The sequence below is a fragment of the Giraffa tippelskirchi genome, chromosome 6 (assembly GCF_054371585.1).
Source record: "Giraffa tippelskirchi isolate mGirTip1 chromosome 6, T2T-mGirTip1v1.2.pri, whole genome shotgun sequence".
NCBI lineage: Eukaryota > Metazoa > Chordata > Mammalia > Artiodactyla > Giraffidae > Giraffa > Giraffa tippelskirchi.
This window is the reverse complement of record NC_137280.1, coordinates 145518025-145545275: the sequence shown is the minus strand read 5'-3', so window position 1 is coordinate 145545275 and position 27251 is coordinate 145518025. Positions and strand designations below refer to the sequence as shown.

General features: G+C 34.7%; 1 protein-coding gene across 4 annotated transcripts in view; it reads right to left on the bottom strand.

Moving 5' to 3' along the window:
• Positions 1–27251, bottom strand: part of GABRG2 (gamma-aminobutyric acid type A receptor subunit gamma2) — a 226250-nt gene that overhangs the window by 108360 nt on the left and 90639 nt on the right. For 3 of the 4 annotated variants that reach the window (XM_081504616.1, XM_081504617.1, XM_081504618.1), the window contains exon 1: positions 20107–20213. The exons of the other annotated variant lie outside the window; for it this stretch is intronic. In XM_081504616.1, the coding sequence (XP_081360742.1) occupies positions 20107–20213 (107 nt within the window). Of the gene's footprint in view, positions 1–20106; positions 20214–27251 lie in introns of those variants that run through there. 4 annotated transcript variants of the gene reach the window in all.

Here is a 27251-nt window from a genome sequence, read left to right as displayed (position 1 = left end):
ATCTTCAAAACCTGAATTATTTGGACAAAACTCATCCTGTACACTATACACCAATGCAGAATATTTAGAAGGCAATTAGCTGAAGTGGAGCTCCAAGTGTGTTGCTCTTATGCAGTAAAAATTTTTCTACAAGGTGGCAGAACTTAGACACTATACGTGCATTGTTATTGGACTGTGACAACATAGTGACAAATGAGGCCAACACAACTTTGGGGGTCACTCTCCCTCACTCTAGAAACACATGTGAAGTTTGCTTTTCTTGCTATTTTCTGACTATTGACATCCAAGACCAATTTTAACCACAGAAAATAGCAAACTATGAAGTTAATATCAGAGAAAAATATAATTATTTACCCTCAAAAAATAGTTCAAGAAGGAAATACTCTGAATTTCTTCGTTTATATGATGACTGTCATTCACTAGGAATGTAAAATGTCCAGCCTACACTGGATGTCTGATACTGGATATAGACCAATTGTTCTTACTCTGGCAGCATGTTAAAATTACCTAGAGGGCTTAAAAAAATAACAGTGCTGAAAGCTTACCACTTAAGATCCTAATTTAATTAGACTAGGATGAGATGGCAACAATGCTATTCACTAACTCTAAGGTGCAGGCTGGATGAAGAGCTACTGCAAGAGCGTGACAGAGCTCCCTGGACTTCCTTTTCTGAATAAACAGCATGTTGGTAACTGCTCTCAAGCAAGTCAAATAAATGTCACTTACTACAGTGTTTCAAGGTATACTGAAAATTCAGATTAGCATCATGTTGAATCAAGATCCTCTATCTTATTAAGATCACTTTATATCAGTGTTTGCCAAAGTCTGAGACACTAGCTGATAGTGCCCGAAGCAATTTTAAGTGTCATATATGCACAGCATTAAAAGACACTGAAATCTTTAATTAGAAAGTTTTCCTCATCTCAGTTTTTCACTAGCTCATCCAATCATATTAAAGACTAAGTCTCCATTTATCTGTAATGTGTCTTTACCCACATTCTGCAATTCGCTAACCTACTTTCTCAAGAGGAGTAGCAGCAAGCTTTATACCTCTGGTAGACAATACTGCATAATGAAAACTTGATAACACTGTTCTGGTTTCACTGAATTTACTTTACAGTTTTCTTCTATTATGAAAAATGAAACTCATTTTCTGGGTTTAATTACTTTTGTTAAGTTTATTGAATAAAATAGTTAGATTTAAGGGCTTCCTCACGGCTTGGGCTTCCCTGGTGGCTCATATGGTAAAGCATCCACCTGCAATTCAGGAGACCCGGGTTTGATCCCTGGGTTGGGAAGATCTCCTGGAGAAGAGCATGGCACCCCACTCCAGTATTCTTGTCTGGAGAATTCCACGGACAGAGGAGCCTGGTGGGCTACAGTCCATGGGGTTGCAAGAGGAGGACATGAATTAGCGACTAAGCACAAGCACAAGTGAGATTTAAAAGACATTGGTTTATGAAAAATAGTAAGCAAAAAAATAACCCAGTGCATCTGAAATGTGGCAAAAGTCATGAAGGTGGTGGAATTTGGGAAATAATGCCTTGTGAATTTAGATTTCTCTATCCTTCAGTTAATCAGCCTGTATTTGAGAATCTTTTGTGCAAAGTACCATTGCAGATGGAAAGATGTGCAAAGCACAATGCTGATATCAAAACACATCTCATCTATTTTGGGAGACAAATACCTAAACAGCTAGGGAAAAAAAATGCAACACTTAAATCACAGTACAAGGCAATAACAGAAACATTGTCACATGGTAGAATGTGACTGATCTCTGTCTGCCAGCACCTCCAATCTGATATGAAGGTTATTTTTATCAACACGCCTCTATAATCAGTTCCACATCTCCCTTTCTATGGTAAGAGTAATATTTTTCTCTAGAGCATAAAACATTTGGGGGAACTGATGAAACACCTATTTCTGCTTTATTGACTACGCCAAAGCCTTTGACTGTGTGGATCACAATAAACTGTGGAAAATTCTGAAAGAGATGGGAATACCAGACCGCCTGACCTGCTTCTTGAGAAATCTGTATGCAGGTCAGGAAGCAACAGTTAGAACTGGACATGGAACAAAAGACTGGTTCCAAATCAGGAAAGGAGTATGTCAAGGCAGTATATTGTCACCCTGCTTATTTAACTTATATGCAGAGTACATCATGAGAAATGCTGGGCTGGATGAAGCACAAGCTGGAATCAAGATTGCTGGGAGAAATAGCAATAACCTCAGATATTCAGATGACACCACCCTTATGGCAGAAAGTGAAGAACTAAAGAGCCTCTTGATGGAAGTGAAAGAGGAGAGTGAAAACGTTGGCCTAAAGCTCAACATTCAGAAAACTAAGATCATGGCATCCAGTCCCATTACTTCATAGCAAATAAATGGGAAAACAGTGGAAATAGTGTCAGACTTTATTTTGGGGGGGGGGCTCCAAAATCACTGCAGATGGTGACTGCAGCCATGAAATACAAAGACAGTTAACTTCTTGGAAGGAAAGTTATGACCAACCTAGACAGCATATTAAAAAGCAGAGACATTACTTTGCCAACAAAGGTCCATCTAGTCAAGGCTATTGTTTTTCCAGGAGTCATGTATGGATGTGAGAGTTGGATGGTGAAGAAAGCTGAGTGCCGAAGAATTGACACTTTTGAACTGTGGTGTTGGAGAAGACTGTTGAGAGTCCCTTGGACTACAAGGAGATCCAACCAGTTCATCCTAAAGGAAATCAGTCCTGAATGTTCATTGGAAGGACTGGTGTTGAAGCTGTAACTCCAATACTTTGGCCACCAGATACAAAGAGCTGACTCATTTGAAAAGATTCTGATGCTGGGAAAAATTGAAGGAGAGAGGAGAAGGGGACGACAGAGGTTGAGGTGGTTGGATGGCATCACCGACTCACTGGACATGAGTTTGAGTAAACTCCAAGAGTAGTGCTGGACAGGGAGGTCTGGCATGCTGCATTCCATGGGATCGCAAAGAGTCAGACATGACTAAGCGACTGAACTGAACTGATAAAACTTTTGCTTCCTCTTCTAGCAAAATAGCAGGTCATAAACATAAACATTCAAAGTTGTCCTCTTACTTACAAGGAGGCAACAGGTGGATAGAAGAACTAATGTGTATTTTCTCATGGTCCATGAACAAGAGGTCAAACAGTTCCAAAATAGTATACAGGTCCTGGAGAACCAGTTTATAAAAACGAAGCCTGATTATATTGCATCCATTATCAACATGTATTCAGATATGTATTCAAATATACTTTAGATGTATGGAAAATTTATATCATTTTAGTTTGTGTTATTCTGTCATAGCAAGAAATGAATTATTATCCTCATTTTGTTAATATACAGATGTTTGGAACTATGGTGCAAATTTGTTTAGGGGGCTGACTGAATTTTCATTTTCACATGGAAATTTTACCAATATGTGTACATCTAAGTGACCATGAGTCTGGGAATTTTTCTTTAAAGAAAGAAAATTTTCTTTTTTTTCTTTTCTAAAATTGTGCTATAGTCTTTTAAGTTCAAGTCATGCAAATTTGAAATTTGTTCCTGTGGTGTGACCACTTTTAGAAGACTATCCTTAAGTTTTCATCATTTGGCTCTTCCTAGATAAACATTTTCTCAAAATCAGTGTGTTATCAATCACTTTAAAAAGTTAATCAAGTTTTAGGTTTCAGTTTTGTTGTTAGTATTTTTCTTCCTCCCCTTCTCTCTCCCTTCATTACATGAATAGTCCATTTTATCTCTACTCTACATCATGTAAATTTACATAATTAAGAATTATGAATACTCCAGATCACAGAAGTTGCGTATTTATTTACTCATTTGTGATTATTCACAGACATCGTCTATGAGCTAAACACTGTTCTAAGCACTTGGAAATGTTACTTTTTTGCCTATGAAAATATAGTAGATGTTGCTTTAAAAAGTTCCATGCTGGCAGTAAACATAGAAAGTCCAAAATTACTTTTGTTCTTAGAAATCTGAAACAATGTAAAAGAAATTCCCAGTGGAATTTGAAATATCACAGCTTCACCCAAAGCTTAAAGGTGTTTTAAATCAGCATGCTGGCTTTATATAGAAATTAAAAGTTTATATGATAGAAAAAAGGTAATTTGTGTCATTTATATTTTTACAAATTTAGATCCTTGTCACACAATAGGTTGACTGCTTTATCATTGCCATTATAGGATGATGAATTCATATTGCAAATAATATGTCTTAAGGGAATAACAACTTACTGTCTTTTCTCAGTAGTGTATTTTTACCTTTTTCAAGAGATTGCAAACTTATTGCACACATTAAAAAAGGAGCTCCCACAGAATCCATGCTTCTCCCTGCATCACCCCTATCATTATTCTATCCAGTCTTTCCAATATCCTCAGGTACATGGTCACAAGTAGAATCAAAGCAGATCATATAACCATTAAGAAATATATCAATTCAATCAAGAGTGTATTCTCAAGTCAAATAAAGGAAAACACTTATTTTGTCTGGAAAACTTGGTATGATCATATTTATGTAAGCATTTCTGAAAAAAATTATCACATAAGTATAAAAACTATTATTCTAGAACATAAGTTTTCAATTCTCCCATGCAAATCAGAATGAGGTTGTTCAGTAATGATAGATATGTGCTTAATCTTATACAAAATTGCCAAATTGTTCCCTGTTTTCAATTCTCACCAGAAATGTATGAGAGTTCCATTTGGTCCACATACTTACCAAGCCCTGGTCTTGTCAGTATGGTTTTTGTTTTACCCACTCTGGTCCCTGTGTAGTGTTACCACATTGCGGTTTTAGCTTGCATTTATCTCAAGGTAATGTAGGACTTCTTTTCATGTGCTTATTGACACCACAGTAACTTAACTGAATCTCAAAGACAGTATGCTGAATCTACATATATGACATTTCCAGAAAAGAAAAGCTACAGTGATGAAGTAGTAGTTGTTTCCAGGAGTTAAGAGTAGGGGAAGGATGTGGCTACAAGGGGTTACAGGAGGAACTTTTGTGGCTACTGGTAGAACTGTTCAGCAGCCTGATTTGGGATACTGAATTATAAGAATTTACATGTGTGTTAAAATTCATACAACTGTAACTGGTACAGGTCAGTTTGCTGTCTGTATGTTAACGTAAAAATAAAACTATTATGCTGTAAAGTAAATCACTGAATTTTTCAAAATAATCTTTGACATGAGACTTTTGTGAAATTTCCTAAAGTATAAGGTAAGTGAATCTAAGCACTAAAAAAATCTCCTGGGGAAAAGGAAATTTTTTATTAATAAAATGGTAGTTTTTCTTTTCTCTTATTTGATGTGTAGCTTTTTGTATATCTTTCAAGCTCTTAGCGGAGAAGGCAATGGCAATCCACTCCAGTACTCTTGCCTGGGAAATCCCATGGACAGAGGAGCCTGGTAGGCTACAGTCCATGGGGTCGCGAAGAGTCAGATACGACTGAGCGCCTTCACTTTTACTTTTCACTTTCATGAACTGGAGAAGGAAATGGCAAACCACTCCAGTATTCTTGCCTGGAGAATCCCAGGGACAGGGGAGCCTGGTGGGGTGCCGTCATGGGATCGCACAGAGTTGGACACAACTGAAGCGACTTAGCAGCAGCAGCAACAAGCTCTTAGAAGTATTACCTTCTGTGGTTCTATTTTATGTAGAAAAAGTTCCATAATATATTTTATGGATAGAAATAAATGTACATTTGTTAATGTTCCCTGTGAGAATCTGTTAAAATTAAAAATCATTCAGTCCAATAACTGCTCCCCAGAAAACATATTAATTTGGAATTAAGAAACTATCTTTTCCATTTTTTAGATGTAAAACATTTACCTTTATAAAAATTTAAGTTTAAACACACAAGTTAAATATAGTGCAATCATTTCATAGTGCCATAATTTTATGGCATTCATAATGATGCCAAAAATAATGACCATGTTTTAAGTAATTGATATAATAGCAGAATCAATAGTTTTTTTTTTTCTGCTAAGATTTTGCTGCAAGATGTAGAGCAACACTATATATAATTCTAAGGAAGCTATAGGTAAACAGTTTAGTTAATTGCCAAGCAACTGAAAATTATTAGGCAAACTGCAACCCTCACCATTCCCCAAATCATAGAGGCACACTTCTTCCATAAGAACAAAACGGACGGTGTTATATGAAGTATTTTCCTGAATTTAAAATATTCACTATAGCCACAAGACTGTACCATACAAAGTAGCCTTTTCCTTCCCAAATCCTATATCCTGACCTCTTTATCCATGATCTCTGTCCTCTAGACATGTGGGCTATTTTTTATTTCCTGACCCACACCAAATTTTTCCTCTATTCAAGGCCCTTCAACCTGCTGTTACCTATAATAAGAAAGGGCTTCTCTTCAGTCTTTTCATGGCTAAATTTTTTTAATATGCTTACAATCTCAACTTCTTATCCAGGACTTTCCTGAGTTTTCTAATATAGATTGTTTCTTTTTTCATCACATCATACCTTTTAGTTATGTAACATTTATCACAATTTGAAAGTTGTTTATTTACTATCTGCCTGTTCCTAGATTGCAACGTCTAATAGGATTAAGAAGATGTTTGTTTTTCCGTTTTACTCTCCAACCCTAGGACAGTGCCAAACAAGTATTAGGAATGTAATAACTATTTATAGCAAGAAGGCAGGAGGCAAGTAGGAAATTTGTCTACTTTGCATTTATTTTCATTCTGCATTTAACATAGTGCTTGAGAGCTTGACTGGTTTTTATGTTCATTATATTGAAAACTAATATATGTGTGGATATATACACATGGGTGGTGGTTTTCCTGGTGCATACATTTGAGAAAATTTTAACTCTACACTTAAATTTTTAACAGTTTATTGAATCTAAATTACATCTGTATTTAGAAAAAAAATTGTTAGGAAAAAAGTTTCTCTGCTGTATGGAGAATGAATCAGAAGGCAGCAAAACTGGCATCAGAAAGGTACATTAGATGGCTGATGCAATAACCTAGGTGACAGATGGAGTTGAATTTTACTCTATTATCAGATCCAAAAGGGACACACAAAAAATGAGGAATCAGTCAAAAACTTGAATAGAAAAATATCAGCTCTCTCTTCTTTGCATGTAGTTGAAGAAACTGTCTTCAGGAAGAAGTCCCATGTGTCAGCACCTATTTCATTGTTATTGGGATATAGTCCATGCGTAATAGAAATTTTATTATATATAATATTGATCTAAAATGAATGAACAATATAGTCATTCCAGAAACTTAGGGAACTTTATCCTATTTTCTCATCTTATACAAATTAAGACAGGGGAATAGAGAATTACAGAATTTTTATCAAAAAACCCCTCTCCTGTACTTTCCTGAAGTTCAAAGTTTAATAGGGGTGGAGAGGCTACTTGTGCCTCTTGGGATATCCCAGGAAATAAATAAGGACCCTGTAGTAGTAAAAACAATAACAACATATAAGAGGTGCTTACTACGTGCCATGTTCAATGTATTATGTCAATTACTACTCAAAATAAGCTTAGGAGGAGTTATTATCTTCTTTGTTTTTATACAAAGAGATTAAGGATGAATGAAGTTAAGTAAACTTACTGAGGGTCATCAAGTAGTGAATGTCAAGGGTAGAAATATAAATACTAGTCAAGTGTAGGTCCATAGCTTATGCTCTTAAGGACTGCACTATACCGTAGGACTTGCTCTTTTGTTTTCGTCACCAGCCATGTATGCTGGACTTAGGTGCTATGGAAAAGATGAAAAGACTTTTTTAAAAGAAGATAAATTTCAGGGAAAGGGAGATGCCATTATTATTTAATTAAACAGTAATTACTGAACATTTATTAGAAGCAAGGCACTTTTCTAACAGTCTGGAGTAAAGTAGCAGACAATACAGCATCTCTGTTCTTGTCCATCCTGGATTCTAGCTGAGTGAGACAGAAAGTAAAAAGAATTAAAATAATAAATCAGTAGGTGTCATAAAAAATTTTTTTCTAATTACTGAAGACTGTAAATACTAAGGAAAGGTGAAACATAGAAGAGAACTGGAAATGTGAATATAGGATTGAGGGACATTTGCAATAGTGCGCTGAATGATCATTGTAGGCATTGAGAAGGCAATATTTGAGCAAAGATGTGAAGAAGGTGAATAAACTAGTGGATATCAGGAAGAAATGAATCAAATAGGGAACATAATACTAAATATACTTTCTTAAATACTAAAAAAAAAAAATGTTTTTATCAGAACTGAGAAAAAATGAGAAATGTTCTACTCTCATTTAACACAATGTGGTGGATTCCCAAGAAGAGGCAGACCTTGCTAGAGAAAGCGAAAAATCAGTCCTGCGTTCTTTTTCCTTCACCCAGTTTGGGACCATATAATGGAAGTTAAAAGATTCAATGAGACAGCAGTTCTTGTGGAATAAGTTTATTGGCCTAAGTGCAGAAAGAGCTTTAGCAGTTTCATATTTCCTCCTCACAGTGACATATGTTCCACCTCTCCCTCAAGGCAAGTGAAAAACAAAGTCAAGAAACTCACTCATAGATGTCTACCATTTAGTGAAGACTAACAGAGATAACTGCTATCTCTACCTGAAACAGAAAACTCGCATTATTTACTTCTTTATGCTGTTTCAGCACAGGGTAGACAGAGAATTCTTAGCAAAATTTGGCCTGTGGTCTCTATAATTTAAGCAGCCCAGGTGACTAATGTAGCTTGATTGTTTCCTGAAAAAGTCTAAAGAAGATAGGCTGGTTTGAACAATCCCTATAGTGAATCTGAGTCAGAAAAACACCATTACTTTCAGAAGCTGACAAGTAATTTTTCAGAGTCTGTTTTTCATTCATTCATTCTTCCTGAGCTAAATGGATGCCAGAAAAATAGTCATGCTGGAATCATCTTGAAAAGACAGTTTATAATGCAACCCTAGTAAGAAAATGCTAGTAGAAAGTCAGAGTGGATGTATTTTTGAAGTGGAGCGAAGGACTGTCGTGAAACATCAAGTCCCTACAGCATGACCCATGTCAGGGAATAGTGCAGTTCCTCCCAGGGGGAGGAAGGAGGAAGAGGGTTAGCTTCACGGAACCCATCCAGCTCCCCCCTGAAAGAATGACTCAGCGTGTAGGCATCTTTCACTCAGAAAGTACAGTAAGATCTTTCTGCAATTGTAACCCTCCTTCCTGCTGCTGCTGCTGCTAAGTCGCTTCAGTCGTGTCCAACTCTGTGCGACCCCACAGACGGCAGCCCACCAGGCTCTGCCGTCCCTGGGAGTCTCCAGGCAAGAACACTGGAGTGGCTGCCATTTCCTTCCCCAGTGCACGAAAGGGAAAAAATGAAAGTGAAGTCACTGTGTTGTGTCCGACTCTTACCGACCCCATGGGCTGCAGCCCACCAGGCTCCTCCATCCATGGGATTCTCCAGGCAAGAGCACTGGAGTGGGGTGCCAGTGCCTTCTCCATCCTTCCTACCTCGACCCTAATCTTGAAAAAAGCCAAAAGCAGCATAATAAAAAGAGGAGGAGCCTTTAGAACATGATGTAATAGGTGGGCAGCAAAAATCTTAAGTCAGGCCTGATGAGAGAACAGAAAAATTAAAAAAAATAAAAATAAAGTGAATGAGAGATTGAAGGATCAATTTAGATGAATTTAATACCTGAAAATGAGATTACAAACTCTGAAATGAATGGAAAATTTTGACATTAGATATATATTGTCCAGATGTGGTGTTGGTGGGGAGGGGTAGATGCAACAGATGATGTTTAAAAAGAAACACAATTTCTAGACCGTAACTACATCATTCCAGCATGTTGAATAAATCAATTACAGAGAAATTCAACCATATTTTAAGTATCATTTCATAATAGAAGGCATACAATGAAAAATGTTTAAATTAATAACATCTAAACATGACTGTATTTCTGTTACCATTCACTCTCCCAATTTTTAGGGGTGAACATCACCTATCACAATATATCAATATCAATATCTTACAGATATAAAACAAATGGTGGTTATAGGGTTAAGAGACTCCCGTGAGATAATTTAGTTTACAAATTATATCATGCACAAAAATAAACTCAAAATGGATTAAAGACCTGAATGTAAGGCTGGACACTATAAAACTCTTAGAGGAAAACATAGGTAGAACATTCTGACATAAACTGCAGCAATATCTTTTTCAATCTATCTCCTAGAATAATGAAGGAAAAAACAAAACAAAACAAATGGGACCTAATTAAATGCAAAAGCTTTTGCATAGCAAAAGAAACCATAAGCAAAACAAAAAGACAACCCATGGAATGGGAGAAAATATTTGCAAAGGATGCAACTGACAAGGGATTAATCTCCAAAATTTACAAACAGTTCATGCAGCTCAATATCAAAAAAACAAACAATCCAATTAAAATATAGGCAGAAAACCTAAATAGACATTTCTCCAAAGAAGACATACAGATGGCCAAGAGGCATGTGAAAAGATGCTCAACATTGCTAATTACTAGAGAAATGCAAATCAAAACTATAACAAGGTACCACTTCACACCAGTCAGAATGGCCATCATCAAAAAGTCTACTAACAATAAATGCTGGGGAGGGTGTGGAGAAAAGCGAACCACTCTACACTGTTGATGGGAACGTAAATTGGTTCAGCCACTATGGAAAACAGTATGGAGGTTTCTTAAAAAATTAAAAATAAAACTACCATATGACCTAGCAATCCCACTCCTGGACATGTATATGGAGAAAAACTTGGTTTTAAAGGATGCAGGCACCCCAGTGTTCCTTGCTGCACTGTTTACAATAGCAAAGACATGGAAGCACCAAAATGTTCATCAACAGATGAATGGGTAAAGAAGATGTGGGACATATATACAATTGAGTATTACTCAGATATTACAAAGAATGAAATAATGTTATTTACAGCAACATGGATGGACCTAGAGATTATCATACTAAGTGAAGTAACAGACACAGAAAGATAAATATCATATGAAATTGCTTATATGCAGAAAGAAAGTGAAAGTGAAAATCACTTAAGTCATGTCTGACTCTGTGACCCCATGGACTGTCCATGGAATTCTCCAGGCCAGAATACTAGAGTGGGTAACCTTTCCCTTCTCCAGGGGATCTTCCCAACCCAGGGATTGAACCCAGGTCTCCCGCATTCCAGGCAGATTCTTTACCAGCTAAGCCACAACGAAAGCCCAAGAATACTGGAGTGGGTAGCCTATCCCTTCTCCAGCAGCTCTTCCTGACCCAGGAATCGAACCGGGGTCTCCTGCATTGCAGGCGGACTCTTTACCAACTGAGCTATCAGGGAAGCCCTTATATGCAGAATCTGATGCAAATAAACTTATTTACACACCAGAAACAGATTCACAGACGTAGAAAATGAATTTACAGTTACCAGGGTGGGAAAGCTAAAGGAGGTGATAGATTGGGAGTTTGGGATTGACACGTACATACTGCTGTATTTAAAATAGATAACCAACAAGGACCTACTGTATATAGCACAAGGAACTCAGCTAAATATTCTGTAATAACCTAAATGGGAAAAGGAACTAAGAAAGTATAGACACTTGTATATGTATAACTGAATCATTTTGCTGCACACTTGAAACTAACGTGGCATTGGTAATAAATGATATTCCAATATAAAATAAAATTTTTTTTAAGTTCTAAAAATTAAAAACAAATTAAAAATTACCTTGATGTAGAATAAGCTAAAAGTGTCTAAATTTTTCCAATTTCTAATAATTTGACTAATGAAATAATGAGTTTATGAAGGTTATAAAGTAATTATTTAAGTAATTTAATTATTTGTTGATGAAGTTAATGAAGAATAATCAAATTCAAATGTACACTTTTTTTTAAAATTTGGAAATTTTTTCTGAAAATTATTTAGAACTAATTTTAAAATAAAGAATGCTGGTGTTTATTAACAAAGTTAAAGGGAGATAAGTTGGTTAAATGATAATTTTTATCTGGAATTATCAAGATATTGCTATTGACTTTAAAAATCATCACTTTAAATTTTCCTTCTAAGAACTACTATGGAAAATTAGTTTTCCATTAAAGATAAGAAATATATGATTACTATCTCAAATTATTACCACCACCAACCACCACCACCTCAAATTTAAAATGCCTTATTCTTCCATTTGGAATTATTTAAGAAGAATATGTATTTACTCAATTTCTCTTATATAATATATATTTCATAAGATTAAAAAAGACATTATCCAAAGTTGCAGATTTGTGTGTACATGCATAAGTATAGGAGACCAGGCTTTTAGAATGATTATTTTAAAGAAACTAAATAAATACTTGCTTATTCTAAGACTAAGATGAAGGAAGAAGATACTAGAATAAAATAGGTAAAATAGATTTTAAAAATTGACAGTTTATTAACATAATTCCTAACATCTATTCTCTTGCTAGTAGTTAGGATTCTGGGCTTTCACTGCCATGGTCCAAGTTCAATTCCTGGTCTGAGAACTGAAATTCTGCACACCCCACAGTCTCCTTCTGTACATATTTGTAAAGGTCATACAAAGTACATTTTGCACATACTTTCAAAATCTTCAAAATTCTCACTGTATTTTTCATCATATTGTATCCAACTCTGAAATTAATTGACACTCAACAGGTATTTATATTTAAGATAGTTGTGTGTGTGTGTGTCTGTTTTTCCCCATTTGACATAGTTGACTATATTGGATTGACAAAGAACCAGGGAAGATGCCTCAGCTGGAGGTAGTGGTAGGAGAATAAATCTACTTTTACGCATCTGTACCTTGAAGACCTACTTACTGGATGGGGGTGAGTTGAGCATAAGCCCTTCACTAGCCATTGATTGGTAAATTTTGTTTGTGTTAAAATAATGTCACAAATGATGTGTTACATTATCTAATTATCCTTAATATAGTTCTAGTCTACTACATAACTTTTAAATAGTAAAAAAGAAAAATTTTTTAGAACATTAAAAATTTTCACCACTTTTCTTCCAAAAAATACTCATTTTCAAGTGGAAAAAACCCTCTTTCAACTGAGGTTAAAAAAAAAAAAAACAGCAAAAACTATTACAACAAAGAAGGATGTTGAAATACTAAAACCAACAAACTACATGATTTTAGATCAGTTTTAGCTAGTTTGTGGATCTCACTTAATTTCTCTGTCCTATGCTTTCACCAGTTAGAAAACTGTTCGAGTCTCTCATAGCACCATATGACTTTGCTGTGTAGTATTTACTTAAGTTAAAACTTAGTAAAACTTTGATCATTGCCTGCCACCCCATTAGACTGGAAACTCCATGAGGACAGAATCATGGCTTTTGCTACCCCATAGTTATATAACCAGTTACTAACATAGAACTAGCTGAAATATTAGTCACTTCTATAGTTTATATCTAGAGTTTTTTCCCTTACTTGTTGTATTTCAAATGTGTTTTCAAAAGGGACTATTAACCTGCACAAAATAACACAAATAAGTTATTTATTTCTTTCTACCAAGGTTATATTGACAAGTTATATTCAGTTTGTTTTGGCCATTTAATTTAAATCTGTCTAAATAAAATACAGAACTTGTTATTTATCTGTCTCACTACATAGACTTTGGTTCTACTACGATACTTGTGTTCATGGCAGGGTTTCAATTATTACAAAGGACCTTGGCTTAAAAAGCATCTTTTGTTTTCTCCACTATTATATTATTTGGTATTCATATGGTTTTCTTTATAAATGAGTAGAGAATGTAATATCAGGACTACTTATTTAGCATTTACATAGCATGTTATCTCGAGAGTTACATAACGATTTCATAATAACATAGAACTATTACTATATTTGCCCTCTTATTTTATACTGTAGGGATTAATGTGATTTGGAGTTAAATTTTATTTTTACCCTAAATCACTAATGTGTAACTTAAAAGTTTTTTTTTAATTTCCTTTTTAAAGATACATATTCTCTAGAATACAGAAGAAATAAATAGCAAATAACCTTCCCAGTAAAGCAAACCGGAGAAGTCTTTTACATCTCAAAACAATCCAAGTATTTTTCTTATTTTTACAGAGAAAAAGGAAGACTGTAGGTGAATGGTGTGGTATATTGCACTAGGAATATATGACTGGGGAAATCTTAACCCCTACTCCACCACCAAAATTCAGGAAGAGTTGGACCATTTTCAGAACTGCTCCATATCTTGTTTTTAAAAGTCAGAAAAGTAAAGTATTATTTTCCTCATCTAACTTACAAAGCTATAGAAGGAGGAAAAGTGTGCATGCCAACATTCTCAGAAAAAAAAAGCCTCAATATCTAGAAAGCGTAAATTGTTTTCCTCTAGAAATGAAAAAAGCGCTTTAAGTTTTCACATACCAAAGAAGTTAATCAAGCTGTTGCTTGTATGATTGAGGTGATTAAAACTGTTAACTTTAAATATCTACACACTGAAGATAAAGATCCACATATTGAAGCAGCAACATTTTTTTTCTACTTTAATATTCAGTATGGTTGCCTCAATACAGAATTTTTGTAGGAAAACTACGTGACAACATTCAACAAGTCACCCTATTAATTTTTTCAATAGAAGACAAAGTTTTTTTGAAAATGGGATGACAAGGAGTGGTTAACTTCCTGGGCAATGACTGAATTGCAGATTAAACTATGCTTTAGTTACACATAACCCTTAAGAAAATACGCTTTCTAAACATTTTCCCCAGGTATTAAATAATATCATTTAATATGTTATTAAACTAATAAGATAACTGAATACTGGATTATTTCTAAGCATATGTTTTAGAGCTTTCAATCAAAAGTGCAAGATAAATTTAAAAATGGAGTGACTGATGCAGACCGATGACCTCAAGCCACACTACTAGGTAAATTCCATCTTTAAAGTTATTTAGTGGGCTAATAGAATGTACATCCACACTAGCTTCTATTGTATGATTGTAGAATCAGATAATTATAAAAATTAAACTTGATCAGTTAACTACACTTATAAGTAAACAGTACTGAGCAAATAAACCTGATGAAAAAAGTCAGAAGAAAAAACACAACAGAAAACAAAATTTGGAAAATAGTGACAGATATAAAATGTAGCCAGTTATCATTATCGTGTATGAACATGTAATTCTAAAATATTTTTTGAGAGAACATGCCAAACCACCTTTTATTTATACAGAAAGTCGTATTTAGCAAAGGACACATCAAGGTCAGAGTGGCTATGGCCCAAGAGACAAAGCAGGGAGGTGACAGGCCTTCTGAGATCCTGCTTCGGGAGAAGGGGTCTGGGCCAAAGTGATGAGATGATAAGTAAGTGGTGAGTGCTGGCAGCCACAGAAAGGAGAAAGCGCCAGTTGCATCAACGCAGTTAGCAGGTCATGCGTGGAACTCACATCCACTCACTGCTACTAGTGGTGCTGGGGCGGGGAGGGGGGGGGGGGAAATTAGTGCTTATTGACTGGAGTGAGAGCCACACCCTGGTTCCTGGAGAAACACCCACCAAGCGACACAGGAACGAACCCCAGGATGGTGTGAAGTGTAAATAAATGCACACATTTATCATTATATTTCTCTATTTCTATCCACATACATACTTAATCATTATTTTGTTACTTCTAATTATCTGTTGCTTTTAAGTAAGTCTAATGTCTCTATAATCTTGGTTTCCAAGTCAAATGTGGTTGACAAAAACTACTTAACAAATGTTAGTAAAATTTTGTGTGTATGTGTGTGTGTGTGTGTATATATATATATATACACGATATAAAATAAATATAGTTTATACATTGAAGTGGATTGCATAACTTTGTATATGTTAATTAAAATCTATATTATATATTAATGTTTATATGTAAAATTTGGTTCAGTGTATGTATACACATGATACAAGTAGATTGGAAAATCTGAAATTGATGTTACGTTGTAACTATTTGGTTTCTGACTTTGAAGAAGTCACATAGGTCTTTTACAACCCACATGGATTTCTTATAACCAGTAGCAGGAGGATAAATTCTTTCTTTCATAATTGCCTGAATAATAAATGTGCCCATCACAACTGAAATCCTGTATCTTTAAGCACTTAAATTGTTTGGACACCTGTGATGGTCAAACAGTTCCTGAAATGCACTAACTATAAAGTTTTTCCCAGTCTTCCAAGGTCTGTGATTTTAGCAGAAGTACTTTGGACAGTCATGTAGGGGAGGAAAATAATTTTCCTTCTACACTTGTAGATTCTTGGTTGAGACATCATTGCATTAATAAGATTCACAAGAGGAAAAAAAAAAAAAAAACAAGCAAACAGAAATGTAATAACTTGTATACTTCCTGTATACATAGGAGATACCCAGGAAAGCTAAGTCCTTCAAATGGCCCAAGCCACCTCCTTACATACAGTGTCTGGTTAAAGACAAAAGAAGATGTTGTGAGCAGGGGGAGCCAGTTAAAGGCAGTTATTGAGTAAAAGCACTGTCAACAAGGGGATGGTTGTTAAGCAGATTCAAGTCTCTGCCTTCACCATTGGTAAGTTTCTAGATATTTAGCCAAACTCTTCTTTCTGGTACAGGGATGGAGATACTCATAAAAATCCAGATTTCTGTTATTTGGATGCCTCTTACCAAAGGTAACTTCCACTCAGTTTTAAGCTTCACACCTGTATCTTCTGTTTGTTAAAAATAATAAGCCTAAAATAATCCTTCTGCCAAAGAGGCATATTTTGGGTTGGCAAATTCTGCTTCTCTTCAACAAGTATATGTCATTTTAGTAAAGCCTGTGAAAGTCATTCAGTAGTGTTCTCCAGGCCAGAATACTGGAGTGGGTAGCCTTTCCCTTCTCCAGGGGATCTTCCCAACATAGGGATCGAACCGGGGTTTCCTGCATTGCAGGCAGAGTCTTTACCAATTGAACTATCAGGGAAGCCCTGGTAAAGTCTGTTTGTACTTAAATTGTGGAAAGTCTGTCTTGGAATTACTAGGAAGTTATTCTAGTCATGGTCCTAGCAAAATAATATTTACAACAAAGATAAAGTCTTTAAACTCAGTCTTCCAGTTTGAGGAGAAATCCTTGTTGATATGATGCAAATTTTAAAATGTGTAGAACAGAGGCCTCTATAGCTCAATAGTTTGTAAATCAATTATCTTGAGGAGATTATTCTAAACTGAGTCTAAGATATCAGATGCATTTATGTAACTAAATTAAAAGCTGATTTTTAAATTTCTGCCTACCATTCAGATGTTTTGTCTAGAAGGTAGTAGGCAGCTGGATCCTGGGAAATACTGAGTGATAAATATTTCTCTCTCTTTTTTTTTTTTTACAGATAGATGTTTGTCTCAGGGTAGACACTACTTAAAGTGTTATATCTATAACTAAGCAAGTAAATATGCTGAGGAAGTGATTTTGATTTTTCTTTTCTAATAAGGCCAAGTAGAAAATTTGGAAAAACAGGAAACAACAAGCTTGTTTGGTTCAAGAATCATACAAGTTTAGAAAGTTTCCCGGATGATTCATATGATAACACTGTATAAAAGATATGTGACAGTTTAGATAGTTTTGGGTTTCAGAAATTAACTATCCCCAAAATAAGAGATATTAGCTAGAAACATCCTCATGCCAATGATGCATATTCCCCCTTGTTTTACTTTTGTAGACACACAATCTAATTAATTTAGTCATTTTTAATGAGAGGGAAAGTTATTCTTTGAAGTTATGTAAATAAAAAGTCGTTAATTTTTTTTTAATATTCCTTCAACTTTCTGATTCTACTACCACTGTTTATCCAAAAAGCCTTTTTTGAATTTCTCCTAGAAACTCACATTTCTTAGTCACTTGCTGTCCTTCTTCAGGATCAGCTTCAGAGATCAAAGCTACTATTTTCATCCAGTTCTATTCAGCCATTCAAATGGCATTTTTTTTCTTTTTATGGGATTGCAACAAACTGAAACTCTGATCACATTCTCTGCAGCAAACTACAATGACTCCATTCTCTGTCATTACTGAGAAAATGTGAAAATCCTCCTATTGAAGAGTTTTCATGACACATAACTCCCATTATTTAGAGCTACTTAAAAAGCTCATCTAGTTACTATGCTAAGAATTGAAAATTAAATGTATCACCAAGTATTAGTTTTTATATAATATTTTAAAAGAAAAGGTAGAACTGTTGCTATAAGAAGACATCTTAAATTTGATACACTTAAAAATAAAAATAAAATTGCATGTTTTTGGTCAAAATAAGTCCCTTGGAGATAAAATACATGAAAATGTACTCATCTATTTAGTTATAAAGTTGCTTACTAAAATGAATATAAGTATGTGGGAAGGAAAGTATATTTTAATCCACAGGTTTCATAAATGGTATGAACATGAGAATGATGTTTTTCTATCAACAAGTAACTATAAATTCCCCAATTTCTGAAACAAATTTAAGGTTACATACTACATCAAATGGTTAAATGTATGTAATTTTTAATTAAAAACATTGTTTTTCTAGTATGCCACTAAAATGCATAACACATAAACTATTTTCAGTAAAAGGCCCTCTTCTGAGAAAGCTACTTAATCTTACACTCTTAAAGAAAATACATTCAATTTTTAATAGTAATGGAGGAAGGGATGAAAAGTATTGGTAGATTAAGCAGGCCACTTTGTCTACTTGGAAACTCCAAAAAAGAGACTTTCACTCCTTGTTTTGCTTGGGTCTCCTTTTTACTGAAATCTTTTCCTCTCATTATCTACCCTAGAGAATGGAGGACCAGCAAAGTTAGCTTTTCAATAAAATAAAAAAAAAATATTTTAACCTTCATTTCTTGTATCTCCCTTTATTACAACTACTACATAACAGTGTCAACTCCCAGGAAAACCTTAGAGCAATGGCTTGGTTTCTTCTACAGCTAGTTTTTCTTCTTTTTCTTTTCTTGAGTAAGGGTTAGGGGTGGCATTTTTAGAGTTGTATCTCAAAGTGACAGTAAAGAAGAGTGCAACTAATATTAAGTACAATAGACCTCTAATCTGCCTTTGGATCTGGCTGGAAATCCTGATGGTGTGTGTTGGGTCAGGGGGGTTGTTTTTGTGGGTGGATGAATGATGAACTATATGTGAAGGGATATTTCCTTGATATCTTTGGTGCAATGAAGTTAAAAAAAAAAATGAGGTGCAAAACACTTCACAACACAATCCTTTCCCATCTTTTCCATTCAGTGCAACAAGGCTCTAAGAAATTAATGCCTAACTTCCCAATTTGGCATCACATTTACCTGGCTCAGCATATTTTTCAACACTGCAGCAAAGCCAACTCTTTTCCAGACCTATATCCCTTCATGCATTAACTACATTCTCCACCCCATGCCCAACAGTGCCCCTCCTTATCTCAAGGAGGAGGAAAGGATAATCAAAGCAGGGTCCCCAGACATCATTAGTGTTCCTTTGCTCCATCGGCATTCTGTCTTTACTATGACAATGTCCTGTGTAAATATAAAGTTGTCTTATGGGATTAGACAAGCTTTTTTTCCGTTTGGCCCTGGCAGGACTGCTGTCCCTGGTGCTGAACCATGTTACCCCACCAGGGAGTCTGCTGCCAGGTCAACGGGGCTGGATAGAAAACCTGGCTCACTGATCTTAAGAATGCTCAGGTGCAGAAACAAGAGATACTTAGGTCACAGGAACAGAACCCATCCCCCAGAACACACACACACACACACACAAACACATCTGCCGAGTGTACGCCAGGACCCCATTTGTAGTTTTCTCTTCCAGACCCCCACCCAAACGCCTCCAACATGGCCTCAAATGCCAGCATGTATCAGCACAGACCACCTAGACATCATATTGCAATACTATCAAAATGCTACTCCCCAAATGCAAAGTCTTTATGACGTTAGCTTTTCCATTCTAAAAGAAATAAATAAAACCCAATAAATAAATAAATAAACGAAAGTGACCTTCCTTTTTTCTCCCTCCTTTTCCTGCCCCACATATTCACATTCTCCTAAATAACAAAGCCCCAGATCCCAGAAGAGTCTTTTAAATCTGGGTGGTCTCCCTAGTTCCTTGGTCCCCACCCCTTCCCCCACCTCTCTGAAACAAAACGCCGCTGAAAAGGGCATATCTTACCCCGGGTAGAGCGATAGCAGGAGCAGAATCCACACCGTCATTTTCTGTGAAAATACAGGAGTCGAGTAGACTGAGCTTCCTGTGCTCCATATATTTGTCGAACTCATCGTTTTTTTTTTCCCTCCCCTGCCTCTAGCTTCTAGGTTGCAGAAGAATCCCTCCCCTTTGTATTATTATTATGCTTATGATCTGATGGTGGCTCCCCCCACCTGCCTCTAGTAGGTCCGTCACTGGGGAGCTGTATTGCTACCAGCTTCGGGAATTAATATTCAGGGGGCAGAAATAACATCAGCACTAACGCTTGCAGATACCATCAAAGCATCAGCTCAGGGAGCAGCTTTCAAGTCTAGGGGAATAATATAATTGAGGCAGGGGGAGGGTACAGGGAGAGACGCATAGGAGACAAATAAGAGAATGAGAAACGCGGGCACACTCTTACACATAGTCATGCCCCACCACCACCACCACTCACACATACTCTCCCAGATCCATCGTTTTAGGTTTGTTTATTTGTCTGCTTTGTTTTGATTTTTCTTTTAGAGGGCAGCAAGTATGTATTTGTGTTGGGGGTGTGTGTATGCGTTTAAAAGAAATACTCGAGTCTCTGCATGATTAACTGTCACGCAGATTAACTATGAGGTCAAAGTGGAAACGATTCATGCTGCTGCAGAAGGAATTAACACATGCGTGGTGTCTTTCCAGCGCTTTTTAACTCTTTGGTGCACAAACACGCATGCAAAGAGAGGCTTTCCTGGGGACAAGAGATGCTTTAGCAATTTATATACTATATCACCAGTGACAGAAGGTTTCTCTTCATATCTGCCAAGAATCCTTATTTAAAATCATGCAACATTAGAAATCATGGTTACATCGTAGGGGGAAGGGGGAGCAGGTGGGGGGGGGAGGAGTGGTTGTTTCTCTGTAAACCATCCATTAAGAAAACAGATTTGGTGAATTTTTAATTTGAATGGAGGGAGAAAACATTGATACAATTACAAAACAAGAAGAATCTATGCTCCTCAGTTTTCATTCCTCCTCTTTCTGCTCTCCATCCCTAGTGAAAGTGTAGAGATACAAACTACTTGGATATTAAGTAATATAAATATAAATGCACGAAAATAGCTGCCTAAAGACTATAGACCACAGAATAGGGGCCTGCTTCTTGAAAGGATGGTGGATAAAGGGGAAGGTCAAGATGACATTAACAATGTAAAGGGAATTCTATTTGCTCTGTGGAATTTAACTTTTGTTTTTCTGCTTGGTGATAATTCTGAAAATTTCTGGAGTGGAAGAGTGGTGTTAGCATGCTGCTTTCTTGTCTAGAATGTTACCATGGATACTGATACATGGGAGATATCCTTTTATGTCAACTTAGTTCATCCACTGCAGAGGAAACCCCATTCACTTATCATGGAGAAGCAAGTGGAGGAGTGTTTCAAGGTTCCTGCAAAACTGAGACCATAGCAAAGATGTTCATGTAAAATTCCAAGTGAAGAGGACCAATCAGACCCCTTCCTGGAACACAGCAGGGAGTTAGTCCAAAACCAGTGCCTTTTCTACAAGAGTGTCTTCCAGGTAGGGAACTTTAGTAAGGAGTCCAGGATGCATAGGAATAGAACATGGGATGAGTAGATGCACACTTTGTCTGCAAACCTAAAATATACTTAACACAGTAGAGAGAAGTACTGTTGGCTTCCTTTAGACTGAGGAAACATATTCTGACACTAAAGCAAAAAATGCATAACAGACATGCCTGGAAACCTGCATGCCTCCAGAACTTAGGCAGTTATTTATGGCATTTGAACAAAATCCAATTAAAACAACAACACCATTCACATGTAGTAATCAACTTTTTTGTGTGTGTGGTGATTAAATTAAAGACAGAAAAAAATGAAAGTCTCTTCCTTGGCAATTTTTTTATTCCTTACTGCACTGTGAGGAATTTTGGCCCTCCTTATTTTTTATTTTTATTTTTTTTTTAGTAAACAAGTCTATGTTGTTAATAGCTGTGTATTTATTTTCAGTTAAGACATTCTATCATATTTTTATAGGCCAAAGCTTACATGTTCACATGCCTACAAAAATCAAGCCAAGTGAGATAAGTGGGGAAAAAAAAAGAAAAAGAGCTAGTTCTGAATCAGTATAGTAGTGGAAATCATGCACACTGGAGTGGTTGTGCCCCATCTGAATGGAGTTGCCACTGCTCTGTTCCAGTCAGCTGCCAGAGGAAATAGGAATACAATTATGAGAAATATCCTAATTTTTCAAATACAAAGGAGGCCAAACTGAACAGATTTACAGACCATTAAGTTGCAAATAAAAACTGATGTGACAATTCTGTCTTCTACCAAATAGAACATTTCTAATTTTCCAATGTAAGTTATTTTTTCCTTTGAATTTAGTGACAAGCATAGTGAAGCAGTGAGAATGAATGCTATCACATTCACAAAGTAGTAATTCAAATTTGATTCCTTACTGATATCATAATGTGATCCCTGTAAATTATAAGTTATTTCAATAATGGAATACATGCCAGCATATTAAGAGAAATCTATAGAGGAAAATTTACTGTTTATAATATCTCAGTACAATTTTAACTATGTTATTCCTGGCTTGCAAGTTGCAGTTTGCCTCGGTGGATCTTTCCTATCTGGTGGCTGCTATTTGAAAAAAATAGTATCTTAATATATTTTCTAAGATTTAACCTTATTTGTAAGAGACTTCATCTAATAATTTGTATTTGTAAGAGACTTCATCTAATAATTTCTTTTGTAATCGCCTTCTAGTTAGGAGTATAATCACCTTTTATTCTTGCCCATTTTTAAGTTTATGTTTGATACATATTTAAATAATCATTATTTGATAAACATGATGTTCATATTTTCACTGCAAACTATATATATATATATATAGGTATACTTACACTAAAATTTTAAAATTATTAAAAAGTAGAAATAAAAAACTACCACCTGCATCTTCTTATTCAAACAAGCCATTGTCAATATGTTGGAGAATTGTTTGGTGGATTAATTTTATCTGAATGAAGATTATTTTAATTTGATATTGTGTTATTACTATTACTATTGTAATTACTATACCCAGAAGTGAATTATGAAATCTAAAGTTTTATCAATTTGGTTGTCAACATCAAATCTCTTATCACTTATAGAATTAAAATAAATTATTTAGGTTCTAGTTCTGTTAAAGATGAAGTAGGCCAGCCATTATGCAGGTAACATTTATAACTTGTGGAAAAATCATTAAATAAAAATTATGTAAAGTCCTAGAAAGTTACCAAAAATGGGCAAAAAGTGATGAAATTTGACCATAAAAAGAGGAAACTGGATTGGACAAGATCTAGGGTTTCCCTGAGGGCACTTAAAAGATGATAAAATTTTCCTCAATTGCTGGAGACTTCTTCGGTTTTAGCATGGAAAGTTTCATTCTAGGAAACAGTTGCAGAGGTATAGGATGATTAACATCAGCAGAAGGCAAAACCTTAATTAATTCTTAGAGCAGCTCAAATCAGGGGAGAAATCAGAGAAACAAAGTAACAACAGACAGGTTAGACTCCAGATCTACATACAAACTTTGTTTAGATACCTGTTTTTGAAGGGAAAGAGAAACAAGGCAAAGAAACCTAAAATAAAGCAAAAAGGGATCAACACAATTAAGGTCAGGAAACAGTGGATGATACTTTTAATGTGCTGAAATAAACTATATATAGAATAAAATATCCAATAGATAGATCTGTCAGAAAAGGAAGGGGAAAAAAATACCTTTTCAAATAAAGGAAGGTTGAGAGAATTTGTCACCAGCAAAGATGAGATAAAAATAATGCTAAGGTAAATTCTTCAGGCTGAGGAAAGTGATGCCAGATGGGAACCCAGATCTGTGACAAGTGAAGAACCCTGAAAATGGTTAACATATGAGGAAACTATATATACATTAGATAGTATTATATACATTATATATATAAATAAATGTATGTATATAAAATGTATTATCTTTATTCTTTTAAAAAGCACCTGACTTTTTAATACAAAAATTTTAACAGCGCATTTTGAAGTTTATAACACATATATATGTATAAAATACATGTCAACAATTGCACAAAATATTCCAGAGTTGAGGGTAAATAAAATTATACTTTTATAATTGCTTATTTCAAGAAATAATATGGCAACTGTACGTAGAGTTTGATAAGACAGAGGTGAATATGGTAATTTTTAAAGCACCACTAAAAGTAATGTTAAAAACTATAGCTAAAAATCATTCAAAAAATACTTTTAAAAAACTCATAAATACAAAAGAAAGTAGAAAATACCAAACGGGGGGAAAAGACAAACAGAACGCAAATAGCAAAATCGTGGCAGAACACCAACATAACCACCGGGAGTATTACAAGAGATAAAGAGGTGTTCTTTATAATGACAAAAAGATCAACTCATCAAGATGACATAAGAACTATAAAATTTTCCACACACAATAAAACTTCAGAATAAACAGAAGCAAAAACTGACAGAACAGGAGAAATGGATAAATCTCACAATCATAGTTGGAGATATTAAAAGTCCTCTGACTTAACATTTATAGAATACTATACACAACAATTGAAGAGTGAAGTAAAAAAGGTAAATCATTTTCAACTGTTCATAAAATATGCCTCAATAAGTATCAAACTTTTGGAAGCTTACATATTCTCTAACTGCAATAGAATTCCTTAGAAATCAATACTATATGTAGAAACGTTTCAAAAACTTTGAAAGTTAAGTAATACTTCTAAATGATACATAGATCAAAGAAGAAACCACAAGAAAAGTTGTAAATGCTTCAAAACAAATGAAAATGAAAATACAACATATAGAAATTTGTTTTGTGAAGTTAAAGAAAGCCTTAGAGGAAAGCTTATGACTATAAAATACATAGAAAAAGGAAAGGTTGGAAACAATAATGTAAACTTCTGACTTTAAAAGCTAGAAAAAAGAATAAGTAGTTCTATGTATGTTCATTTGATTTTCAGTAAAGTTGAGGCATTTCAAAGGAGGAAGATTAATGATTTAAAATAATGATGCTGAAACAAATGATTAGATTATTTTTAAATAGCATAATGTTAAAAATAACATTTGTCCTTTATTTCATCTCTTACACCAAAGCAAAAATTAATAATTTTGAGAAGAAAAGAGAATATGTTTATAACTTTGGGATAGACAAAAAATTCTTAGAGCAGGCATAAAGTAGTAAACAAAATATGACTGATAAATTGGTCTTAATAAAAATAAAAAATATCTGTTCATCAAAAGACCACTAAAAAATGAAAAGGCAAGTCACATAAGGCAGAAAATGTTTGCATTATAAGTAATAAAGGATTTGTATCCAGAATACATAAAGAAATTCTTCATTTTAATAATGAAAATTCAAGCAACCCAATAAAAAATGTCAAAGTCCTCGAACAGACCGAAAAAATTTGTATGTATCTAATAAGAACATTGAAAGGCTCTCATCAACAGCATTCATTAAAAAAATTCAAAATGAAACCACAATGATATCTTTTCTTGTGCACTGTAATGTCTAAAATTAGGAGAAGTGACAATATTACATTTTTGAGGGCATAGAACAACCAAAACTCATATTTCCTAGTAAGAATGTAAAATGGTAATGGTATTTGCAAAAGATTATGATATTTTCTTTCAATGTCAAACAGTCACTTACCACATGACCAAGTCATTTTATTTCAAGATATTTATCAAAGAAAAATAAAAGTATGTGTACTCCAAAAATCTCCATATAAGAATTGTGTAGATTTATTCAGATTTGAAGTAATCTGAATATCATTAATAGAAAAATGGATAATCAGATTCAAGGATATATTTTTTAAAATGGAAAAAACGTGATTCAGGAGTAATCTTATGAATAATTCATTTTCATAAACATATATACACATATAAATATAATATATATATATATATACACATACATACATATGACAACATGCTTGAATCTCAAAACTATTATGTTAAAAGAAGCTAGGCAAACCACAAGGCGTATTGTATGGTGCCATTTATGTGACCTTCGGGGAAGCAAAAGAATACCATGTGATTAAAATCAGAATAGAGGTTGCTTATAATGGTTGAATCACAAGAGAGATTTCTGGGGTAAAGGAAATATTCTTGATTAGGGAAGTTATTACCCAGGCTCATACACTAGTAAAATTCATAAAAGCATACTCAAGATCTGATCATTTCACTGTGTATTAATTTCACATTAGTAAAATTATTAGTAAAATAAATATTACCCTTATCAATAAGCATGATCTGTGACAGCCAAAGTACTGTATGTGATAGGCTTTATTTGATTATCATAAAAAAAGAAAAAAGAGAAGGCAAGCCATATTATTTTCAAATTTTTGCACATGAGAAGTTTAAAGTTTACAGAGACTAAACTACTTGTCCAAGATAACCCATAGTGTCCACTATAGTCTATAGCAGAGCAGATTTTAAACCCAGTCTGTAGTTTAAACAACTGAACTCTTAAGCATGGTTGCATACAGTTTTCCAAAAAGTATGACTGTGGTAATAGATAACATAGTTACTAATTCATTTCCTTAATCATGAGCTAAAATAAAATTTTAGAGGAAACATGATGTAATACAAAGATCATACACTCTGGAGTCAAAAATTTTAGTTCTGTCATTACCTTTGTGACTTTAGGGAAATTACTTCATTTCTCTAGATCTTATTGTCTTATCAATAAAGTGATTGGTGATACAGGTGATATATAAGAATCTTTTCAGTTCTAAGTATTCAGTGACCTATAATTTGAATAAGATCTCCTTGGGAGTGAGGTAGGAGGAGATATTTACAACTTCTTCAAATAAGTTAGCTTCGTTAGTTATAGCATGACATAATAGGGTCAGTGTCCATGTTACTGCACATTAAAATAAACTGAAAAAATTAGTTTCACTCAGTCATCTCAACCTTAGTCTCATTAAATCTTATGGGAGAGTTAAAGTACCTCACTGTTGATGATATTAAATGAGTCTGTCAGAGTCTATTTCTCCCGCTTTGAATTTGTGCTGACTTTAGGATTTACTTTGTCCACTGGAACACACAAAATGTGCCAATTCTGAAGTCTGGGCCTCAAAG